At 35.6% G+C, this 23,673-nt stretch overlaps 1 protein-coding gene across 1 annotated transcript in view; it reads right to left on the bottom strand.

The window, feature by feature from the left end:
• The window catches only part of LOC128198685 (cell adhesion molecule Dscam2-like), a 206,012-nt gene that overhangs the window by 135,438 nt on the left and 46,901 nt on the right, over window positions 1-23,673 (bottom strand). The window contains exons 3-4 of the mRNA XM_052885134.1: window positions 7,575-7,644; window positions 4,343-4,374 (exon numbers count right to left, since the gene is read on the bottom strand). Coding sequence (XP_052741094.1) covers window positions 4,343-4,374; window positions 7,575-7,644 — 102 coding nt within the window. The remainder of the gene's footprint in view (window positions 1-4,342; window positions 4,375-7,574; window positions 7,645-23,673) is intronic.

Raw genomic sequence — 23,673 nt, 5'->3', positions numbered from 1 at the left:
TAGGTAGGGGTAGGCTAGGGGTAGGGTAGGGGTAGGATAGGGGTAGTTGAAAGTTTACATCGAGTTTCACGCGGACGAAGTCGCTGGCGTCGGCTAGTGGCGAAATAAGATAAAACTTTGGAACTGCAACGATTCATCGCTTTGGACTGAAACATGTTGGTACCTACTTTTAAGCACACATAACGCCAGTCATACACTATCCAATTTACCGTCAAGTCTGAAGCGTGCTTAGGAATGTGGTCGGTAAAAAATTTTCATTATAAAATCAAAAAACCCGATTGCTTAAGCGTAATGAACTGAAAAGAGAAAAACAAACCGGCCCATCCGGGGATCGAACCCAGGACCGTCCGTCTTGTAAGTCCACCGCGCATACCACTGCGCTACGGAGGCCGTCAAATTATTGAGTAGCCCGTATAAATGGTTAGAGTAACAATTCCGGGACGTTAAGTTTAACACCAATAAATTGTTGGAACGCGGTGTATTTAAACTGCAAAACCATTAGCACACTGGGACGTGGGAAATATTATATATGTGTGTATGAAACTACGCTTCGCATTTTAATGGTTGTAATATTTATAGTAAAATCACACTAATCACATCACACTAATATTATAAAGGCGAAAGTTTCTGTGTTAGTGTGTGTTTGTTATTCCTTTACGTTGCGGCTATTGAAGTGATTTGGCTGAAATTTGGAATAGAAATAGATTTTCTCTGGATAAACACATACTTTTTTGTGGATTTGTGAAAAACTAAATTTCACTAGGTAGGTATTTCTATAACTAGCTGATGACCGCGACATCATCCGCGAGGAAATCGATGTACGATTCATTCGATCCTCGGCTGGGTCGATCGAGGTTTTCTTAATTGGTCCAGGTCTGGCTGGTGGGAGGCTTCGGCCGTGGCTAGTCACCACCCTACCGGCAAAGACGTACGATAGTCAAGGGCTAGGTTGTAAAGAATAAAATAAAAAAATATATACCATCATGTGGCTTATTCATAATCACATTCAAACCGACCGTTTATCTTAAGACACTGTGAAAACCGCCTGAAAATAATTCTTTAGTCTTTGAGTTTAGTTGAGTTGAGTTCTAGTTCTTTCGGTGGGCGACTTTGTTTTATAATATGAATAGATATGAACTGGCTCACTTTCTTAACTTATTTGCAAGACGAAATTCAATTCAATTGAAGTAGCAATTTAAAACGTGGTCCCTGTTGTATTTATGAGTTCTGTATTATGTATATTGTACCGCAAGTGAACTAAACCAAACTAAACCTATTCATATTTAGGAGCAGCTACTAAATTTGAATGAGCTTAACCTACCTATATCTCCTGAGAGTCGTAACTAAGTTCGTTTGATCCCTGATCTTAACGATGTATAAGTTTAACACTATCCCTAAGTTTCAATACTATCATGTAGTCGTAGCTTTACCTATAGGTAAGTATATTTTAGTTATAATATTAATAATAATATTTTATTTAAAAGTAAAAACCCAGTGTAAAACAAACATAATAATACAAAAATAGTAATTAAAATTAACATTACACTAATTTCAATATCTTACTAGTATAGGTATCCGTATCTATACATACTCGTATGTTCTGCTACTTTCTATTAGGCTCCTGGTGCACTGAAAGCCAATGCCTGTAGATTGAGCAATCCAGACACTCAGCCAGCGTGGTGAAAATCTCATTGTTCGAGGATCGCAAACGGTACCAGAAATTTGCGATTCGCAATCGAAGTACTCTGGCCATTGCGAACATGCCCGACGCGCTGCAGTACTGCGGCAACTTCATCAGGATACGATACGCGTCATTGTATTGTACCTGATGTTGTTATAGGTACACAGGAATGATAAATTCGATCATCATCATCCTTACCAGTTAACGGACGTCTACTGCTGGACATAGGCCTCAATTAAGGACTTCCCAACACCACAGTCTTCAGCCGTCAGTATCCAGCGGCTCCCTATGTAACTCGCTTGATATCGTCGGTCCACGTTTCTCTTCAGTCGACCAGCACGCTGTTTTTTGGTTTGGAGTCTTTCCAGCACCTTAGGACTTCGACGACCATCGGCTCTTTGAACTATGTGCCCCGCCCATTGCCACTATTCTCGTAGCTTTGCGACTCGTACAATTATAGGAATACCTTTTAATTTGTAACTTTAATTTGACAATAGCATATAGCAATGCTGCTTGATGACAAAAACAAGTTTGAAAGTAGTAGATACTTCCCTAAAATTGTTTTATTACTTCACTAAAAGAATCTACTGAAGTCGGGGCAAAGAAAACATCGACCTCTTAAAGCCCAGTTTAAACAGCCGGCTTTTGTAAAGTGTTGTGTTTAGTGCCTAACTTTGAAACTTATTTGGCTTATCTACTGTCTTTGTCTTTATAACTCGAAATAAATCGTAGTTACGTTTTTTTTAAATGTCAAAACATCGATATCAGAGCATAACCAAGGCAGTTTACCCATTTTAAATTCTTTTGTTAATTATTATTAACCCTTTAAAACACAAAAATTAAATAATAAGAAAAAGCCTAGGTAAGTAAAATATTTTTGTATGATAATTTTTTTTATTTATTTCAAACACTTTGTCGGCTGGAATATAGTCAAAAATGAATGTAACTCGATATTTTGCATGTTTTTACTACGTTTGACTAATATTATTTCTAATCATATTATATTCACATGTCGTGAAAACCGGGTATTTGCTCTAGAGGAACATTTAAGTAGGTTTATGCTACAAACACTAAATGAGTTTTTAATGTACATAATAATTATTTACTCAAAAACTCTATACTAAATCTTCAATTTATAATAATAATAAATTAAATTAAAATCGATACTTACTTTTCAACTTGCAAATATTATTCATGACTTTGATTATTTTATTATTATTATCTAAAAAAGTCAATTTATATTCCTTTAGCAAAAAGGCATCTAGAAAATTATAATGAAAATTTTCCTTCCAAGGAAACAAGGAAAATATTCTTTTCCTAAATTTTTTAATTTACATAACGAAAGAAAAGCCAATATAGAAGAAAGCTAACGATGATTTGCTTTTCAATTTTATTTCTCAAAGCCTCGAAGTGAAATGAAAAATTCTTTACCTTTTGTTTATTATAAGAAAGTGGCACTGTAGGAAAATGTGGAGATACCAGTCTTCTTCTATACGGGGAATGCATCTTACGAATTGAATATTAAATTTTCGGGGTGAAAAAGCACGCCAACCAGTTTGCACTCCAGGTGAATTGTATGCTGGTTGCACGTTTGCATTTTCGAAATGAAATTTGTTTTTGCGCACTACCCAGTATTATAGTCAGGGATCCGTAAAACATTTTTTTACAACTGATTACTATCAAGGTAGTAGCTTCATCTCGATGAGATGGTCAACTTTTTTATTTAAGAAAAATTCTTAATGTACCGACAAAGACGTATCGCCAAGCAATTTAGCGTTCCGGTACGATGTCGTGTAGAAACCGATAGGGGTGTGAATTTTAATCCTACTCCTAACAAATTAGCCCGCTTCCATCTTAGATTGCATCATCACTTACCATCAGGTGAGATTGTAATCAAGGGTTAACTTGTAAAGAATAAAAAATAAAAATGTACCACGCCATTTGTAGAACATTGTGTTTCTTATACTGTTGCTCAAATAATAGTTTTACAACTTAACAGCTACAATGTCATACTAATTGCGTGGTACATTATCTCGTTCTGACGCTCAGAAATTTTTATTTTCTGGTAACTCTGTTAGCTACCAGAATTAAGAATTTTCGTAAATCAAAATAGGTTGATCGTTTCATCGAGGTGAAGCTACTTTCGACAAATTAACTTGATAGTAATCAGTTGTACAAAATGTTCTACGGATCCTGGACTATTATAATACCTTTACTGGCATATAATACATTTACTGGCAGATACCTCCATTTTTTTCTGTGTTTTTTTTGGAAACCCTGAACGTTCTATCTTCAAAGAAAAGTCAATATAAAGTTCTCCATCTCCACTTGAAATATAAATTCCCAATAATCCTATCATTTTTATGACACCTAAGGTAGTACTGCTATTATTTCTATGTAGTACCTATCAGCTGGGCAATTATAAATGTCAGTCAGCCAGTCTCGTTAGAGATAGTTAATCAGAGCTACCAATTACCATTATTACAATTAATTAATATCATATTAATAAAATTTGTGATAATTTTGTTAATTTAGTTTCAGCACAGTAACCATAATATTTATTGCATTTAATATTATCTATATTTTATACAACTTTCATGTTAGTTAAAGTTTCAATGAAGTTTCTTTTAAAACAACCTGTAAGTAAGATAAAAAACTTACCTGTAAACAGTGAGCTGCCCATATTTAGGAATCTGTAAAAAAAATAATAAATATTTAAATCTTACAGTTACAGCTTGCTGCAATGAAATTCTTACATAAACTACCAAACTAGATACAATATAATATCTAGTTAAGTAGTAGCTAATACAATAATGTTCTTTTTAACGAGTTGTTGCAAGGACAGTAGATGTACATCACTTATAACGGGAGTGTATCCGTAACAACGAGTATGTATCCGTAACAACGAGAATGTATCCGTAGCAATAAGAATGTATCCGTAACAACGAGAATGTATATCTAACAATGCCCTGTTATAGAAAGTCTTTGCTGTTCTCCTTCGTAGGAGATCACGATACCTTTGACTTGTATATTCATAGATCGAATGGGTAAAACAACAAGTATTTTGACACTTGTTTTTAAGCTTCCGACTGGTATTTCAAAGCACAATTTTCAGAATTCGAGGTAATTTTAATTAAAAGTGACCATTTATTCGGACATTATGCATGATTTCATGGTGGAAACTCTAGACCAAATACTGCCTGCCAGTAAAAAATAATCTTGAAGATTAACTATAAAAAACCGAAAGACAAATAATTTTAGTATTGACGTATTTTGTGTAAACTTTCATAAACATAAAAGCTTTTATTTTATTATAAACAGTTTTGTTTTTTTGAAAATCCAAACCAGAAAAAAAACTGTTCTAAACTGCAGTATTAAGTAATTAATTAAAAGCAAAGCAAAAGGTAATCTTTATACTCGTATGCTACAGAAGAACATAGATACGTAAAAGGGTACAAACGTCTTTCAACCGTAGGAATCGGATTTGAAAAGAAACCATCAGTATTTACGTTAGGAAAACAAGTATTTGAGAGGAATCACATCTTTGTAGAGTAAATCCTATTAACCGACGGAGTGGAGTTTGCAAGTTTTTCCAATCGGCTTATGTACCTACTCGTACTATCGTATCGTCTGCAGGATTGAGCCAGCGGCACATTTTATTGTAGTTATCTATGAACTAAATCCCTTTGGCCCTGTTTTTAATTTAATTTTTAGGGTTCCGTAGTCCACAAGAAACCCTTACAGTTTCACCATGTCCGTCTGTCCGCGATTGACTATTACTACTAGAAAGCTGTAAATTAGCATGAGTTATTTTCGTAATAAAATCTTGAAAAAAAAATTTTTTAGAGTAAGACCTCCCTTACATTTAAAGCCCGACACGCACTTGGCCGGTTTTTTGGTAATAGTGCACAAAACAAGCAGATGGCCTACTAGAGCACTATGGTCCCTAAGAACGTATACATTATGTATTCCTGCGCCTGTTAAACATATGTAAATCAATAGAGTTAAAGGAATATTCAAAAACATTATTATTTTTTTTAAAACTAAAATCTGTCTATTAAAGCTAACTCAAAAACTAAATTTAAATACAATTTCGCAGTGTTTTAACTCACTTAACGCCGACTTTTAAGTTTTCATTTAGACTGCACATACCGATAATAGGCAGTGAAGGTAAAATTTAAGGTAAATAAATTGACTATGCTGCGGATTTCTACAATGCCGTAAAAATGCATAATTTGACCTCGAATCCTTTGAACTTTCTGCGTAGTAGTAGAACAATTTATAGTAGTTCTGATCTGATGGATGGGTTTTATTAAAATGTGGCGTGAACCTTAAGCCATGCTCGCCAGTTGTGAAGTCGAGCTCGTATATGTTCGTTGTCAAAGGTCCAACAGAATTTATTGTTTATCGATTACATCAATTGATGTAATATCGATTCTGTTAGAGATATTTTGTTATTCAAGAAGTAAGAACGAATTGAATTGAAACTCAGGTGAAAATATATATTTTTTTTATATTGAACTAGCGGATGCCCGCGACCTCTCTCGCGGAATTTAGTTTTTCACAAATCCCTCGGGAATCATGGATTTTTCCGGGATAAAAAGAAGCCTATGTGTTAATCCAGGCTATAGTATATCTCAATACCTATATCTCAATATGTGTTAATCCAGAGTAAAATCTATTTCCATTTTAAATTTTAGTCTAATCGCTTCAGTAGTAACCGCGTTAAAGAGTAACAAACATCCAAACAAACATACATCCTAACATCCATACAAACTTTCGCGTTTATAATATTTAGTAGCATAGGATAAGTTCGGGCTTGACCATGATCTCACCTGATGGTAAGTGTTGATGTGGCCTAAGGTGGTACGCGCTTGCTTAGAAGATGCCTATTCAATCTCTTCTTACAGATGCCCAGGTTGTAAGGCTTAGGATACACTGACTTCAGGAGAGAGTTCCATACCCTGCCATGCGAATAAGAAACGAAGAAGCAAATCTCTTCATATACGAGTACTGGGGATGTCAATAACATAGAAATGGAAATCGACCCGGTGTCTTGCTGTGCGATGCTAAAATTATATTATCAATCAAATGATCATGTACTTTTTAATGAAATTAGCCATGTTTTTCAAATTGGACCCCTATGATTTCCCCTCCTTTGTCTCAAAAAGAGGAAAGGTTGTGAATGAATTTGTGAATCTTCTTCTTCTTTCACATAATATTGCGACGCGGAGTTCGTTACGAGATTTATTTGTGAATGAATTTTTAAATTTTGTGATAATAATTTAAAGTGTAACTTGTGCGTACTTAAAGTCGTTGCTAGTATTAAATAAATAAAGTTCTTTCATTTAATGAAGTTTTTATTTGTTTGTAATGTGAATGTACCGTAATATTTATTACAGCCAACAATGATGCTTTTAATGCTTTATTTACCTCAAGTCTTGTTTATAATATAATAATAAAAAAATACATTGTTTACATAAAACTGGGTTAAAATAACTAGATAGTAGCATACTTCAATAATAATGTACCCAGGGATATGAAAGCAAACATTTCATTAAAAAAATCCAGCAAATTCCTTTACATGCAACCTCTATTCTGTAACACAGTCATTATTATATCGAAACTATTATACGCGGCAATGGAAAAACAACTTTATCGTATTTAAATAAAATGCAAATTTGTTTGGACGAGGATAGTACTTCTTTTGTTAAATTCGGTGACATTTTGCGGCCTGAATATAATTGCAAATGAAAAACACCTTTAAAGCCATGAACTTAAGACTGAAAATCTAACCTTTCTAAATGTGTGTGAATGGACGAGGGATATTCTAAGCTTTAACAATGTAAAAGCATCTTTAGTGTATGGACCTTAAGGTTGAAAATGAACTTACCTATTAGTTAAATTTCCATGCGTATGGGATTCTACAATGGAGGGCCTTGTATTGTAGACTAGGAGAGCATCTGCGAACAAACAATAGGTATTAGGATAGTAATTACGTTGTACATTACATTTTAGTGCCTATTTATTTCAGAGGAATTTTACGCGAAAGCTTACGCCGGATTCAAATAGATATTTTGTACTAAAGTACCCACTTGTATACTTAAGCAACAAATAAAATAAGTTGTTGTAGTTTTCTGGGGTATTTATTTATACCCATACGTTTATATTATCTTGTTTAATTTTAGGAGTTCCTGACGCTGCCAGATCTATCATTACATTTTGGAAATTATTATCATCTAATAGTATTTTTAGTGTTATGATAAAAACAATCTAATTTCTTCGAGTAAATACAATACATATAGCATAATAAAGTATTTAGTGCATTTAAGGAAATATCACTTGTCTCAAACGGCGAAGGAAATACATCGTGAGGAAATCTGCTTACCAGAGAATTTTCTCAATTCTCAGCTTGTGTAAAGTCTGCCAATCCGCATTGGGCCAGCGTGGTAGACTATTGACCTAACCCCTCACATTCTGAGAGGAGACTCGAGCTCAGTAGGAGCCAAATATGGGTTGATAATGATGATGATGATGATACTTTCCTCTTGAATCATTCTATTGATGTAAATGTGCATTAAAATCCGTTGCGTAGTTTTAAAATCCAACGTACAGAGGGAGTTAAAGATGATGCTGGTATAAAGACTAAAGGCATATATAATTTTACAACAACATTTGTAGATTTAATTATAGATCTTAAAAACCCCATTGACGTTACAAATAGGTACATACTCGTACAGGTGGGGAAAATCTTTTTGGCAGTCTGATAATTAAGACTGTTGGTGTAACTTTGTTCAAGGATTTTTAGGTATTGCCGACCTTAAAATGTAAAATCCGTAGAAAGTTCAACGAAAGTTTCCAGCTATCATTATCGAGTTCCACATAATTCCAATATTTTTAACCCCTATCGGCTGTCGCTTCATTTGTCCGCAGTGTCAACGAAACTCCACTAACAAGCAAACTTCTAAACCTAAATTACAAAACTTTGCCTCTTTGTAAGCGGCTAACTCTGCGAACTGGATGAATCGGATCTGATAGGCCAAACTTGCTTTATGGGATTTTATAATATTTCAATAGATTTTATCGAAACATTTTTCCAGAAAAATAAAAAAAATAGTGTACGACTTCCGAAAAATAGGAAATTTTAATACAAATTTATTTTTAATTTAATTTTGTTAGAGTGACAAATTTCAAGTTATGTTTTATAAAATGGGTATTCTATATAGAATATCAATTAAATATAAAACAAAGATATGTTTTGCGGAAATTTTTATAGATTAAAATTAATTTATAGACTATAATTAGCTTAACGTGTCGCGAACCTGAAGTGGCAATGGGTCGGGCACATAGTTCGAAGAACCAAAGGACGTTGGAGTCCCAAGGTGCTGGTATGACGACCCCGCACTAGAAAACGCAGTGTTGGTCGACCCCCCACCAGGTGGACTGACGACATCAGGCGACATTTCAAAATCAGTTCAGTAGATCCAGAGATTACACCTACAGTCTCACAAACTTACCGCTTTATAATATAAGTAACTTGCGGGCGCCCGCGACTTCGTCCGCGTAGAATTCAGTTTTTCACAAATCCCGCGGAAACCATGGATTTATCCGGGATGAAAAGTAGTCTATGTGTTAATCCAGAGTAAAATCTATATTTATTAGAATTGATCAAACTCCTTTCTTATCGGATGTCTACGTCATAACATCTACCTGTCCTGTGGTTTGTGCTGTGCGTTGATAGATCACTATGTCAGTCAGTCAGTCAGTCACCTTTGAGTTATATATATTTTGATGAGTAAAGATTTCTTATATGAAATCATTCGATATTAACTTTATGATAAAGAGGTTTTCCGGACAACAAGCAAATAATTCATAAAAGTTTCACCCCATTGCAATATATTCGCAAATCCCTTACGCACTAAAGAAAAAGCAGGAATAATATGCTCAGGGTAAACTCAATCTTGATTCTATTTTGATGACCGAAACGTTTACCGGATAGAACTTTCATAAAAAGTAACATTCGGTAAAGTGGTTTTGTTTTTGATAAAGATGTTTTCTTCTCTCATTTATTTATTAGTTATTCCTTTTTTTAATTTTAACAATGTTATGTAATGTAAAAAATACTATTAAAGCTTTATAATAAAATATTTAACCCTCCCGCTGCGGGACATTTGAGTGCCCAAGCAACCGGCTATCAGGGCTCCAGACTGAAGAACCTCCTCACAATACGAGCCGTCTCAAGAATCACTGCCTTCTGAATCCGACTCTTGATCCAAAATTTATGTGAAAGCTTCTTAAGGCGTTGGTCGAAGCTTTTCGCTATAAGACCATTGACTGAAACAACTATCGTAACAATAATAGTTGATTCAACTTTCCACATGGCAGTAATCTCGTGAGCGAGGTCCAAGTGTTGTGATACTTTTTCCTATTTGGCTTTAATCAGATTATCGTCATGTGGAACAGTAATATCAACAACTATTGGACTGCACTGACCGATCGACTAGCACTATAATAGGTATATTGGTTATGAAGTTGTTATTATTAATCTCCTTAATATCATAGACAGTCAATGGTCTGGTTCCTTGAAACCTGCTTAACCACATTCTTAACTTGGCTACCTTATTATTGGTGGAAGTCAAATATACATAATATTACATATACAAATCTGTAGTTAGTTTTTAGTCCAGTCACATTAAATGTTTCGATCAGCAATAACGATGAAAAATGTAGAGCACCTTTATATAATTATAGAGCTTATAAAGTGCCACAAAAAATATTGAAGGGAGAACCAAGTAACAGTAAAAAAATTAACTCAACCCTTTTTCAAGATGGTGAAAAATGCACATAGGAAATCTTGATCTAGAATTTGAAGTTAAGCTTTTATAGGCTCTCTCCACGTCATGTCCAACATTCAGCTTTTCGTTGATGATTGATGAATACGCCTAATTTTTCGACAGAATGCCTATAGTATATGTATTGTACAAATACTTTGCTAAAACGTGTTAGAGCATTCACAAAATACACTAGCACAACATTATCGCCGCTACTCATCCATATTAAATGGTACGATTTCATCGAGCCGTGATTGACATGAACACAGAACTGTTTATGGAGCATTAAAGCAAAGCATTCGCTCAGTGGAGTTGGTTTTAAAATGCAGTGTTTATTTTAATAACGATGTTTATCTACGGAATAGATAATTGCTGGTGAAGATTTCAGTTTTAATTTTTCCCTAGCGCATAAATATATCGTATAATTGCAGAGCTTTGGGGGAGTCTATTTATTTGTTTGAGAACACGATATTAAACAACTTTTAAATGGGAACGGGGAATTGGAGTAGTTATGGAGAGGTAACTTGATACTAAATGTACTGAAAAGCTTTAAATGATGTAAGTTCGTATTCGCGGTCTATTATTTATTTATGTTGAAACTTTTGATGTATATTACCTAATGCCTTTTTAGAATTGAAACTAACTACTCGTATTAATTTATTATATAACACGGCCTAATTTCGATCCCATACGGGGCCCTTACTCATGAGCTGGTTCTTGCAACGCAGCACTATCCAAACTGGATCCAGTTTGGATCGGATACTCCGACGAGTCCGACCGCTCTTACCGGTGAGCTATTGTGACTTAATTTCTATTATCTTTGGACTGTAGCTTGTTAGGGAATTCGATAGTTTCCTTCACTTATTTAGGGTAGGTTTTCACTATTGAAACGAAGGCAATCAAGAGCAAACCACCTACCTTTCAATGCTGAAAACCCGCCTAGCCGCCAGCACACAGCTTTCTCGGCAGGACACCTTGACAATGTTTTCTCAGACACTTGCACTGAGCCTCGGCCTCGGTAATAGCAAGTTGTCTTCAAATTAATTCGAGAAGTCAAAGTGCCGAACGCAAACAAAATACTGCGTACGAGCCCCGCCCGTGTCGTGCTAACAGGTCTCAATGTCTGGACGCTCGCATTCGACCAGTAAGGTAGCTTTTTCATAACTACCCTCAAATTGGTGATAAATCTACCTATCCAGATTAGAGAACTATAGTGAAGAAATAATTGGAATAGGAATATTTAAAAAAAGACCAAGTGATATTAATTATAATTATCTAAGGTATAAGAATATATTATATTTTTTAACAGCTATGTAAAGCTTAGTACTTTTTTGGAGATTAAAACAGACTCTGTTTTAGTCATGTATCATCATATCAACAACGTACAAGAAAATAAAAATTAGACAACGTAGTAGGCCGTGATAACCCAGTGGATATAACCTCTGCCTCGGATTCCAGAGGGTGTTGGTTCGAATCCGATCCAGGCCATGCACCTCCAACTCTTCAGTTGTGTGCATTTTAAAAAAATAAATGTCACGTGTCTCGAACAGTCAAGGAAAAACATCGTGAGGAAACCTGCATACCAGAGAATTTTCTTAATTCTCTGCATGTGTGAAGTCTGCCAATCCGCATTGGGCCAGCGTGGTGGACTAATGGCCTAACTTCTCTAAAAATTCGAATATTGGTTGATAATGCAATGAGATGAAATAATAAAAGCCCTGGTGATGATTATGATGGTAATAACAACGACAATAATAATTGTTGTTCAGCAAATAAAACGTATAAAACGCATTTTAGTGCAAGCATTTTGCTGCAACGAGACCGAACAAAGCTATTAAAATATTTCGAATTCCTATAAACTTTTGCCTATAAAATCCATACCATGGCCGGACTTTTAGCCGATACCAAAAAGACTAGGTTTTGTAATTTTATGGAAGTTTGCTTTTCTATGCGGTTTGGTGCAATACTGAACTAAGAGTAAACTACAGATTTTTTTCATTAGTAGCCACATTTCTGAATAATTAATATTGAGCATTTTGTATAATATATGCCTTTGTTTCCGATGACTTAAAAAGGAGGATGACCTTTCTGTCTGTTTGTCTGTGCTGTGGCATCGCAACTTTTTTGTTTGATGCTGGTATGATTTGACATAAATTAAATAATTCTTAAGTTTCTAGTTAAAAACGAAGATAATAGCGATTTTGATCATGATGATGTGATGTAATATACCTAATTTCCGATAAAAGTTATTCATGAACCATGACTTCCATAATTTAAACTATGTTTCTACCCCTCGTTTTTGACATCCCTAGAACTTAGGCACAGCACATAGCCAGGGTATGGAAGTCAGTCCAGAAGTCTGTTTCCTAATTCTTACTACCTGGGAATCTTTAAGACAATAATGAATAGGCATACCTTCTTGGTAAGCCCATTATACCTTGTTCCACAACTACCAATTACTATCAGAGGGCACGTCATGTGAAATTACATATCTCGTGAAGATAAATAGACACACAATATTAACCAATACCCGCGCAACAAAATAAAGTGGACCTAATCACTACTGTTTAAATTTCACTTTACTTTGCAGAAATTTGAGGTTAAGTATATCTTAATCCATGTTTCTAAACAAGGTCTTATAGTACAAGCTTTAATGTAAGTACAATTTCGTATTCCCATTAGTGGGCACGTGACACATCTCATGAACATAAATAGACAAATAAAAACCAATACCCGGAAATATCAATATTTCTTTTATAGAGTTAGGACGAAAGAGATGGGACTGGGACAGGTCGACATTTCTCTGTTTCTCTCCACGAAATATGTCGATGGTCGCATGCTAGACTCCGTTGTGTGATCTATATAAAAAAAACTGTTTACCTAATTAAATAAATCTCATTTATTTATGGTTTTCATCACAAAAAGCTTACAAGTCATATCAATGTCGTACTCGTAAAATATTCGTACCGCTAAAGTGCTGCTTGGCACAGGACTTTAAATTGCTTTTTGCTTCCGTATTATATCAAATTCATTTCGTGTATAAAGTTCGTGATGTTAGCCGACAACAAAAAGGAAAAGTTTTGTAATTTTGCATGAGAATGTTTTATAAGCGCAATTTCTTTAGAAGTGCGTGTAAATAATAAAAATATGCCATTAACTTGTTTCTACATTATTTTTTTATAAGTATCAACCTAAGGGATCTCATTTTAAAATAAAATCGATCTATGTCTGATGTCTGATCTATGTGATGTCTGATGTTTTATATTTTAGAATGGAAGTCTGACTATATGTAAATAAAATATTGCATTGATATTTTATTATGTTAGACAGTCATTATATTCGCCATTTACCGAAAAAAGTAACTAAAATTTAACTTTGCAGTCAAGTTAGTTTTATCTCTCTTTCATCAATCCATGAATCTAATCCGTTTACAAACTTTCCAACTTTTGTTGCAACAAAAAGATTTTTAAATCAGCATCAAAAGTTGCTTCTTTGCAGAGATTTATTTTTGTCAGTGCTGATTTTAAAATTCTTCTAGTTCTATAATTGAAAAAGCCCACAAAAATTTGGGACGTTGGGGTCCCAAAGTGCTGGAATGGCGACCCCGCACTAGAAAGCGCAGTGTTGGTCGACCCACCAGGTGGACTGATGACATCAAGCGAGTCGCATGGATTCGCTGGATGCAGGTGGCTCAGTATCGTGATGTTTGGAAGACCCTACAAAAGGCCTATGTCCTGCAGCGGACGTCCATCGGCTGATATGATGATGATGATGATGAAGATGAATCACTACTGTATAAATTTCACTTTACTTTGAAGAAATTTGAGGGTTAAATCTTAATGCATGTTTATAAACAAGGCCTAACAACTACCATTTCTTATTATCATATTAGTTAGCTTTATTGTAACTACCATTTCGTATTCCTACGATAAACTAAACTGGTTCTTTTGTAGATGCCTGCCGTGGAATGTCTTTTATAATTTGAACAAGGAAAACTATGTCAGTGTTTTCACCTGTACGTGAAAGTGAAAATAAAAGTTCTAGACTTTTACTGAGTTCAGGACCGAGCCACAACTATTCGTGCGTTATTAAGATTAGACTAATAAGTATGCGAGGCAGTGCCTTTAATAATGGGCTATTATTTTCTGAAAAGTGATTTAATTCAATTCTTCGAACAGGGGCTAGCGACTTCATCCGTTAATATGGACATGAAAAAGTTAATATGAACATGAAGGTTACCCGATTTTGACATAATTTTAATTGATTACCTATTTATCGTAGTGTGGTGATATAATATCGGTCATACATGGAATATCGTAAACAGAAAATATTTTTAAATTTAAACCATCCGTTCCTGTGATTAGTGTTTAACCCAACAAACACTCAAAATTATTATTACTTAGTATTAGAAAGCTAAAGGTAGCTTCATAATACTAAGTAAAGACGTCGTGCGAGCTTTATAAGGGTCAAACCTTAGAAGCTTTTTAGAACCACTTTTTCATGATAAATCTACAGGATGATTGATGATGAACAATCTTGAGTTACAAAAGAAATAATTTCCTTGGTTCAACTCATAACTTCAATTTTAAGTTTTTGACTTTACTTACCACCATTAAAATGATGACATAACTTGACGTTTCGAAAGTGCTTGTAAACTAAGCCTAATTGAAATAAATTAATTTTGAATTTTAAACTATTTTACTTTACTGTCCTTTAATCATTATTGTAACCTAGCGCAAGTATTGACCAGAAAAGTCTTTGTATTCCAATGCAATTTTATTCTACCATAGAGCTAGTATAATGGTGGAATCGGCAAGTGTGTTCCTAAACAATTCAAATTAAATGTATTCAGGCTCACATAATAATATTTGAAACATTAGTGCAACATCAGGAGCTTTCATTCGTCGTTTTCGGTGTCGTGGAGATTCTTATGCAAAAGAAATTGAATTTCACGCAAAACGACACGAAAGCATATGTTTTCTGTGACGAAAGTTTAAAAAATAGGTACCACGAATAAGTGTGTATCGTACCTAAGTCAATTTCGTCGAACGAATTCATTTTTATTTGAACTATCGACGGGTGAAGTGTCCAATTGTCATTCGTTTTTCGCGAATTGGCGAAAATAAAAGGTGAACTATTTAAATTGCATTCTCTCGTAAATACATTCTAAAACCCTTTACATTTTTACCAGACTGCATAATGCAAAAGATGTTTATATGTTTTCTGAGCATAATATGTTTTTTTTATGTCTCGTTCTTTAAACGGTGTACCTATTTATAGTATTAGATTAACAAGTGTAATTACATACGTCACAGTTTTAGGAGTGATATAGGAATAAATTTTTTTTGAATTTTACTTTCAGATCTATTAAATACAAACAAATTGTTAGGACCATTTACTCGTACTGGCGAAACCTATAAAATTTCTAAAACAGAAACGTTATTTCAATTTGAATAAAAATATCAAAGAATATAACGAGCTTTCGTGCTCGCATGTCATCTGTATCACAAAGCCCTCTTTCAAAATGGTTTTTTTCGGAAAAACATTCCAAATAAAAACTACCAACGTATGCAGTCCCATGTTTGTGTGGATGCTCCTCATTAAAATGCATGAAGTGAACGTCAAAGAGTAAGTTATGTATTGTTATTTGATTCCATACCTATCGTGTAGGTGTCTCTATGCGGAAACATGTTTTTATATTTGCTGTTTGCAATTTACTTCATGTTTTACACTATTTATTTGTATACTATTTATTCTATTTAAATAGAATAAATACTCGAATTTTTTAAATAAATGAAACTGATTTCAATACTTCGATTGAAAGAGTCATTTGCAACTATCGCACTAATTGTACAGTAAATGTAGAAAAAAAAACATATAAGATTTGTAAAAGAATTACATGACTCGAGATTTTTTAACCATCGGGAGGGAGCAACCCTTGGAGTGGCTCAGAAAATCAAAAAGTTTTGAATTTCTGAGCCTCTATTTTAATTTTTTCTCAAATAAAAATAGAGGATATTCTCATCTACAATTAATGTCATTGTCACTATCGTACGACTTTAAATTCGGAAGGTAGGTGGCGCTGAAGTTGCTTGAAATGTGTTTTTGGGCTTACTCTCTGAACGAACTACTTTTTCAGACTGCATATATATACTCCTATACTACTCTTTTCTTCTATTCTACTCCTTTCTCCTACTCTACTCCTTTTTCCTATAACAAGAGTTAATAAAGATGCCATAGAGCATGACTTATCCACCACACTGATCGAATGTAGATTGGCGGTCTTAAGATGACAATGTTTGACTCTATAACAAATTACGATCACATGTTAATAATAATATTGACTGTGACCGAAGGCTAAATGAGACACAGCGGTGTTTCGCCATTGTCTAGAAATTACTGGAAGAAAGTAAAGTTGAATATTTCAGCACGAATTGGGACTCAAACCCTCATTACAACATTACCTCATCCATTTTCGAAAAGGAGATTAATTAAAAAATACGAGGCAGTTAATGTCTAATTAATAGATTCTTTGCCTCAATACCACCCTTTCACGGAAACTACGAACATGCAGTAAAATGCGATGCATTTCTTCCTAAAAATTTCCGTCTATTTTGCTCCGGGAATCTTTCTACTGCGCACTTAATGGGAATGATTTATTTGAGTACCGGAGGAATTCTTCGGTAAGTATTCGACTAAAACTTTTATTGGTACGAGACATTTCACAGACGCTATTAGTGTAATTTGTTATTTCATTTCTATATTACTGAAAGTTTCATTTTTCTAATAACTTTTATTTATTTTACAGTTAATTTGAGAAAATAATAAGATCACTTGAACGTTTGCCTAAAATTTAATGGTCTCCTATCTCCTATTAGAAAATTTATAGAATTAAAACCCACAACAATTGTCCAATGCAGTTTGCTGGAGGTGTATATAATACAGTCTTTATACAATTGTATAATGACTGTATATAAATTGTATATAAATTATAGCCCGTGATAGCCCAGTGGATATGACCTCTGCCTCCGATTCTGGAGGGTGTGGGTTCGAATCCGGTCTGGGGCATGCACCTCCAACTTTTCAGTTGTGTGCATTTTAAGAAATTAAATATCACGTGTCTCAATCGGTGAAGGAAAACATCGTGAGGAAACCTGCATACCAGAGAATTATCTTAATTCTCTGCGTGTGTGATGTATGCCAATCGGCATTGGGCCAGCGTGGTAGACTATTGGCCTAACCCCTCTCATTCTGAGAGGAGACTCGAGCTCAGCAGTGAGCCGAATATGGGTTGATGACGGATTATACAATTAAAAACTTGAACGGATTCATGAAATGAAACATTATTTATACATTATATTAACGTTGTAGTATATTATTTTAGTTACATGGAAATATTGACGATATTATAATTATGCAACTATGGTAAGCAGAAACTAAATTATAACCAACAATTTGATAAATTTAAATAGGCTCTCCTAGGACTTTTGACGGCCTCCGTGGCGCAGTGGTATGCGCGGTGGATTTACAAGACGGAGGTCCTGGGTTCGATCCCCGGCTGGGCAGATTGAGATTTCCTTAATTTGTCCAGGTCTGGCTGATGGGAGGCTTTGGCCGTGGCTAGTTACTACCCTATCGGCAAAGACGTACCGCCAAGCGATGTAGCGTTCCGGTACGATGCCGTGTAGAAACCGAAAGGGGTGTGGATTTTCATCCTTCTCCTAACAAATTAGCCCGCTTCCATCTTAAACTGCAACATCACTTACCATCAGGTGAGATTGTAGTCAAGGGCTAACTTGTAAAGAATAAAAAAAAAAGGCTATACGTATAAACTCTCTATCTACCCATACACTAGTTAAACTTCATAAAAAAAGCAATGTATTATATTCTGGCAAATTCGTTGATGATTCTCCCATGATATGCGGGCGACGGGGGGAAATACTGCGCGGGTGTGAAATCGTGCGTGCGGGAAAGTGAGGTGCATCAGTCGTGGGTTTTTCATTCAACGCTACACGCCCCCCGGCTCGCGCGGACCATCGGGAGTGTTACGAACGAAGTTGCCAAGCTCTTTTCGCTTTTTCTGAAAAACGTTCTTTTAGAGAAATTTACCTACAATAATAATCTACCAGCAGATCCGAAGTTTCCCATTAAGTTTTTTTTTTTTAATAATAAAGAAATAAGTAATCATGACAAATTTATGCATATCACCAAGTATCTTGTGCAATTTAAAATCCTCAACGAATACATAAAAATGCATTGATAAATTGATTCGCCCCATCTTGGTCGTATCCGTTCGACGTTGACATATGGCGCCATATATTTTGGCGGCGCCATACATTTCCCATTTAATCGATTATAAAGCCTTGTTATTGATATGGCGTTTGCCATAATGCTGCACTCATAGTGCCTGTGAATGAATTTTGCATAATAGACCTGATTTATAGTCTGTAATTTAATTAATATGACCTGAGACTGCCCCAATTTTTTTTCAATCGATGACTGGATTATAAAGTTTCTTGTGTAATTAATTAAGCTTTGATAAAGGATTTTTTTTTTAAATTCTTTAGAAGCCTAGCTCTTGATCACAATCTCACCTGAAGGTTACTTGTTAGGAGGAGGATGAATATCCACACCCCTTTTCGGCTTCTACACGACATCGTACCGGAACACTAAATCGCTTGGCGGTAGGTCTTTACCGGTTGGGTGGTAATTAGCCACGGCTGAAGCCTCCCACCAACCAGACCTGATCAATTAAGAAAACCTCAATAGGCCCAGGTGGGGCCTTTGAACCCAGGACCTCCGTTTTGTAAAGGATCTGTTTATTAATTATAACAGTACTGCAGTACTGCTTCATTGGTCTTGTAGTTTTTCTATCTAATTCGGATAATAAAGAATTCTGTTTTTCCTTTTTTTAAGTAAGGAAATCAGCAGTGTTATACCTCCGTGCTTCGGAAAAATATGTCAAACCGTCGATCCTGATCATTTTCCTTAGCATCTAATAGTGACCGTTACAGATTCAAACAATATTACCGATACTGAAAATCTTTACAAATTTAAAAAAAAAACATTTATGTACGTAGCTACTAACAACCGAAACCGTTATTAGTTGTCAGTGACGCAGCAAATTTCTCTTCCTATTTACTCTCGTCTCTCGCAAGTTTTTCCCACTATTTTTTTTACCTAAACGCCATTTGACTCACCGCCAGTCCTCCGCGAGGCGTTTGTCAGTTGATTGATTAATATCGGCTCTTTGCGCGACGTATCTCGTATTTCACTTTCGACGAAGATATAAAATGTTCTACAGATAAAAAAAAAACAATTCGTCTTGACTTGAACAGTTTAACTTAAAACAAAATTGTTTTGGAGCACTTTGAAAATATAATTTTAGAAAACTTTAGTTTTAAATATTTTAAATGACGCGGTTAATGAAGGAAAATGTACAAGATTGAAATTCCTTTCTCTACCGGCCCATACCTGAGAAATAGCTTCCGCATTTATCTAGAGACAACTCTGCTGCGGCTGTGCCTGGGTTTAAAATTTATGGGGAAAAATTTTTAGAAATCCGTCCTAAGTGTTAATTATACATACACCTAAAAGGAAACCAAGTATGCAATTTTTTAGTCCAAGGAAACCAAGTATGCAATTTTTTAGTCCTTACTAGTACAATTCAGATGTAAATCTATATAACTCTTACCAAGCTATGTAGACTTGGCTTGAACTTGGTATTTATACTTGGCTATCGACTACCATACTTACCTATAGTAGGAGCATTGGCTGACTCAGCCTTCATAAAATGAGGTTTATTAGGCTATTACAGGTTTTCGCTCTAACGTCTTGTATATTTTCTAATCGAAAATCAAACCCAAGCCCTCTGCTGTAAGCCTATCCTGCTGAGGCGTTTTACGTTTGCGTCATTCGCGCGTAGTCTAGATACTAGAGCAAGGCAAGGCAAGAAGTTCTTTGATGACACTCTAATGATATGCGGGTGACGAGGGGAAAGACGTGCGGGTGTAAAATCGTACGTGCGGGGAAGTGAGGACTCACTCGCGCGTAAGACGTGCGGGTGTAAAATCGTACGTGTGGGGAAGTGAGGACTCACTCGAGCGTAAGACGCGCAAGCTGGCCTCCGCCAAAACGCCTCATATGTAGAGGCATTTAGGCTCAGTTCAACGAGTCAGTTAACTCTAATTGTACAGTAAATGTAGAAAAAAAACATATAAGATTTGTAAAAGAATTACATGACTTGAGATTTTTTAACCATCGGTAGGGAGCAACCCTTGGAGTGGCTCGGAAAATCAAAAAGTTTTTGAATTTCCGAGCCTGTATTTTAATTTTTTCTCAAATAAAAATAGAGGTCATTCTCATCTACAATTAATGTCAATGAGGTACGTACTATCATACGAATTTAAATTCGGAAGGTAGGTGGCGCTGAAGTTGCTTGAAATATGTTTTTGGGCTTACTGTCTGAACGAACTACTTTTTCAGACTGCATATATATACTCCTATACTACTCTTTTCTTCTATTCTACTCCTTTCTCCTACTCTACTCCTTTTTCCTGTGACAAGAGTTAATAAAGATGTCATAGATCTTGGCTTATCCACCACACTGATCGAATGTAGATTGGCGGTCTTAAGATGACAATGTTTGACTATAACAAATTACGATCACATGTTAATAATAACTGTGACCGAAGGCTAAATGAGACACAGCGGTGTTTTGCCATTGTCTAGAAATTACTGGAAGAAAGTAAAGTTGAATATTTCAGCACGAATTGGGACTCGAACCCTCATTACAACATTACCTCATCCATTTTCGAAAAGGAGATTAATTAAAAAATACGAGGCAGTTAATGTCTAATTAATAGATTCTTTGCCTCAATACGACCCTTTCACGGAAACTACGAACATGCAGTAAAATGCGATGCATTTCTTCCTAAAAATTTCCGTCTACTTTGCTCCGGGAATCTTTCTACTGCGCACTTAATGGGAATGATTTATTTGAGTACCGGAGGAATTCTTCGGTAAGTATTCGACTAAAACTTTTATTGGTACGAGACATTTCACAGACGCTATTAGTGTAATTTGTTATTTCATTTCTATATTACTGAAAGTTTCATTTTTCTAATAACTTTTATTTATTTTACAGTTAAATTGAGAAAATAATAAGATCACTTGAATGTTTGCTTAAAATTTAATGGTCTACTATCTCCTATTAGAAAATTTATAGAATTAAAACCCACAACAATTGTCCAATGCAGTTTGCTGGAGGTGTATATAATACAGTCATTATACAATTGTATAATGACTGTATATAAATTGTATATAAATTATAGCCCGTGATAGCCCAGTGGATATGACCTCTGCCTCCGATTCTGGAGGGTGTGGGTTCGAATCCGGTCCGGGGCATGCACCTCCAACTTTTCAGTTGTGTGCATTTTAAGAAATTAAATATCACGTGTCTCAATCGGTGAAGGAAAACATCGTGAGGAAACCTGCATACCAGAGAATTATCTTAATTCTCTGCGTGTGTGATGTCTGCCAATCCGCATTGGGCCAGCGTGGTAGACTATTGGCCTAACCCCTCTCATTCTGAGAGGAGACTCGAGCTCAGCAGTGAGCCGAATATGGGTTGATGACGGATTATACAATTAAAAACTTGAACGGATTCATGAAATGAAACATTATTTATACATTATATTAACGTTGTAGTATATTATTTTAGTTACATGGAAATATTGACGATATTATAATTATGCAACTATGGTAAGCAGAAACTAAATTATAACCAACAATTTGATAAATTCAAATAGGCTTTTGACGGCGTCCGTGGCGCAGTGGTATGCGCGGTGGATTTACAAGACGGAGGTCCTGGGTTCGATCCCCGGCTGGGCAGATTGAGATTTTCTTAATTTGTCCAGGTCTGGCTGATGGGAGGCTTTGGCCGTGGCTAGTTACTACCCTATCGGCAAAGACGTACCGCCAAGCGATGTAGCGTTCCGGTACGATGCCGTGTAGAAACCGAAAGGGGTGTGGATTTTCATCCTTCTCCTAACAAATTAGCCCGCTTCCATCTTAGACTGCATCATCACTTACCATCAGGTGAGATTGTAGTCAAGGGCTAACTTGTAAAGAATAAAAAAAAAAAGGCTATACGTATAAACTCTCTATCTACCCATACACTAGTTAAACTTCATAAAAAAAGCAATGTATTATATTCTGGCAAGTTCGTTGATGATTCTCCCATGATATGCGGGCGACGGGGGGGAAATACTGCGCGGGTGTGAAATCGTGCGTGCGGGGAAGTGAGGGGCATCAGTCGTGGGTTTTTCATTCATCGCTACACGCCCCCCGGCTCGCGCGGACCATCGGGAGTGTTACGAACGAAGTTGCCAAGCTCTTTTCGCGTCGCTGCCACGTTCTTTTTGAGAAATTTACCTACAATAATAATCTACCAGCGGATCCGAAGTTTCCCATTAAGTTTTTTTTTTTTAATAATAAAGAAATAAGTAATCATGACAAATTTATGCATATCACCAAGTATCTTGTGCAATTTAAAATCCTCAACGAATACATAAAAATGCATTGATAAATTGATTCGCCCCATCTTGGTCGTATCCGTTCGACGTTGACATATGGCGCCATATATTTTGGCGGCGCCATACATTTCCCATTTAATCGATTATAAAGCCTTGTTATTGATATGGCGTTTGCCGTAATGCTGTTCTCATAGCGCCTGTGAATGAATTTTGCATAATAGACCTGATTTATAGTCTGTAATTTAATTAATATGACCTGAGACTGCCCCAATTGTTTTTCAATCGATGACTGGATTATAAAGTTTCTTGTGTAATTAATTAAGCTTTGATAAAGGATTTTTTTTTTTAAATTCTTTAGAAGCCTAGCTCTTGATCACAATCTCAAATGAAGGTTACTTGTTAGGAGGAGGATGAATATCCACACCCCTTTTCGGCTTCTACACGACATCGTACCAAAACACTAAATCGCTTGGCGGTAGGTCTTTGCCGGTTGGGTGGTAATTGTGTGTGTGTAAAAGTGTGGTAATTAAAAAATGGGTGGCCACGGCTGAAGCCTCTCACCAGCCAGACCTGATCAATTAAGAAAACCTCAATAGACCCAGGTGGGGATCGAACCCAGGACCTC

Source organism: Bicyclus anynana, chromosome 2, assembly GCF_947172395.1.
Source record: "Bicyclus anynana chromosome 2, ilBicAnyn1.1, whole genome shotgun sequence".
NCBI lineage: Eukaryota > Metazoa > Arthropoda > Insecta > Lepidoptera > Nymphalidae > Bicyclus > Bicyclus anynana.
Note: the sequence above shows the minus strand (reverse complement) of the source record. Positions and strands in the feature narration are given on the sequence as shown.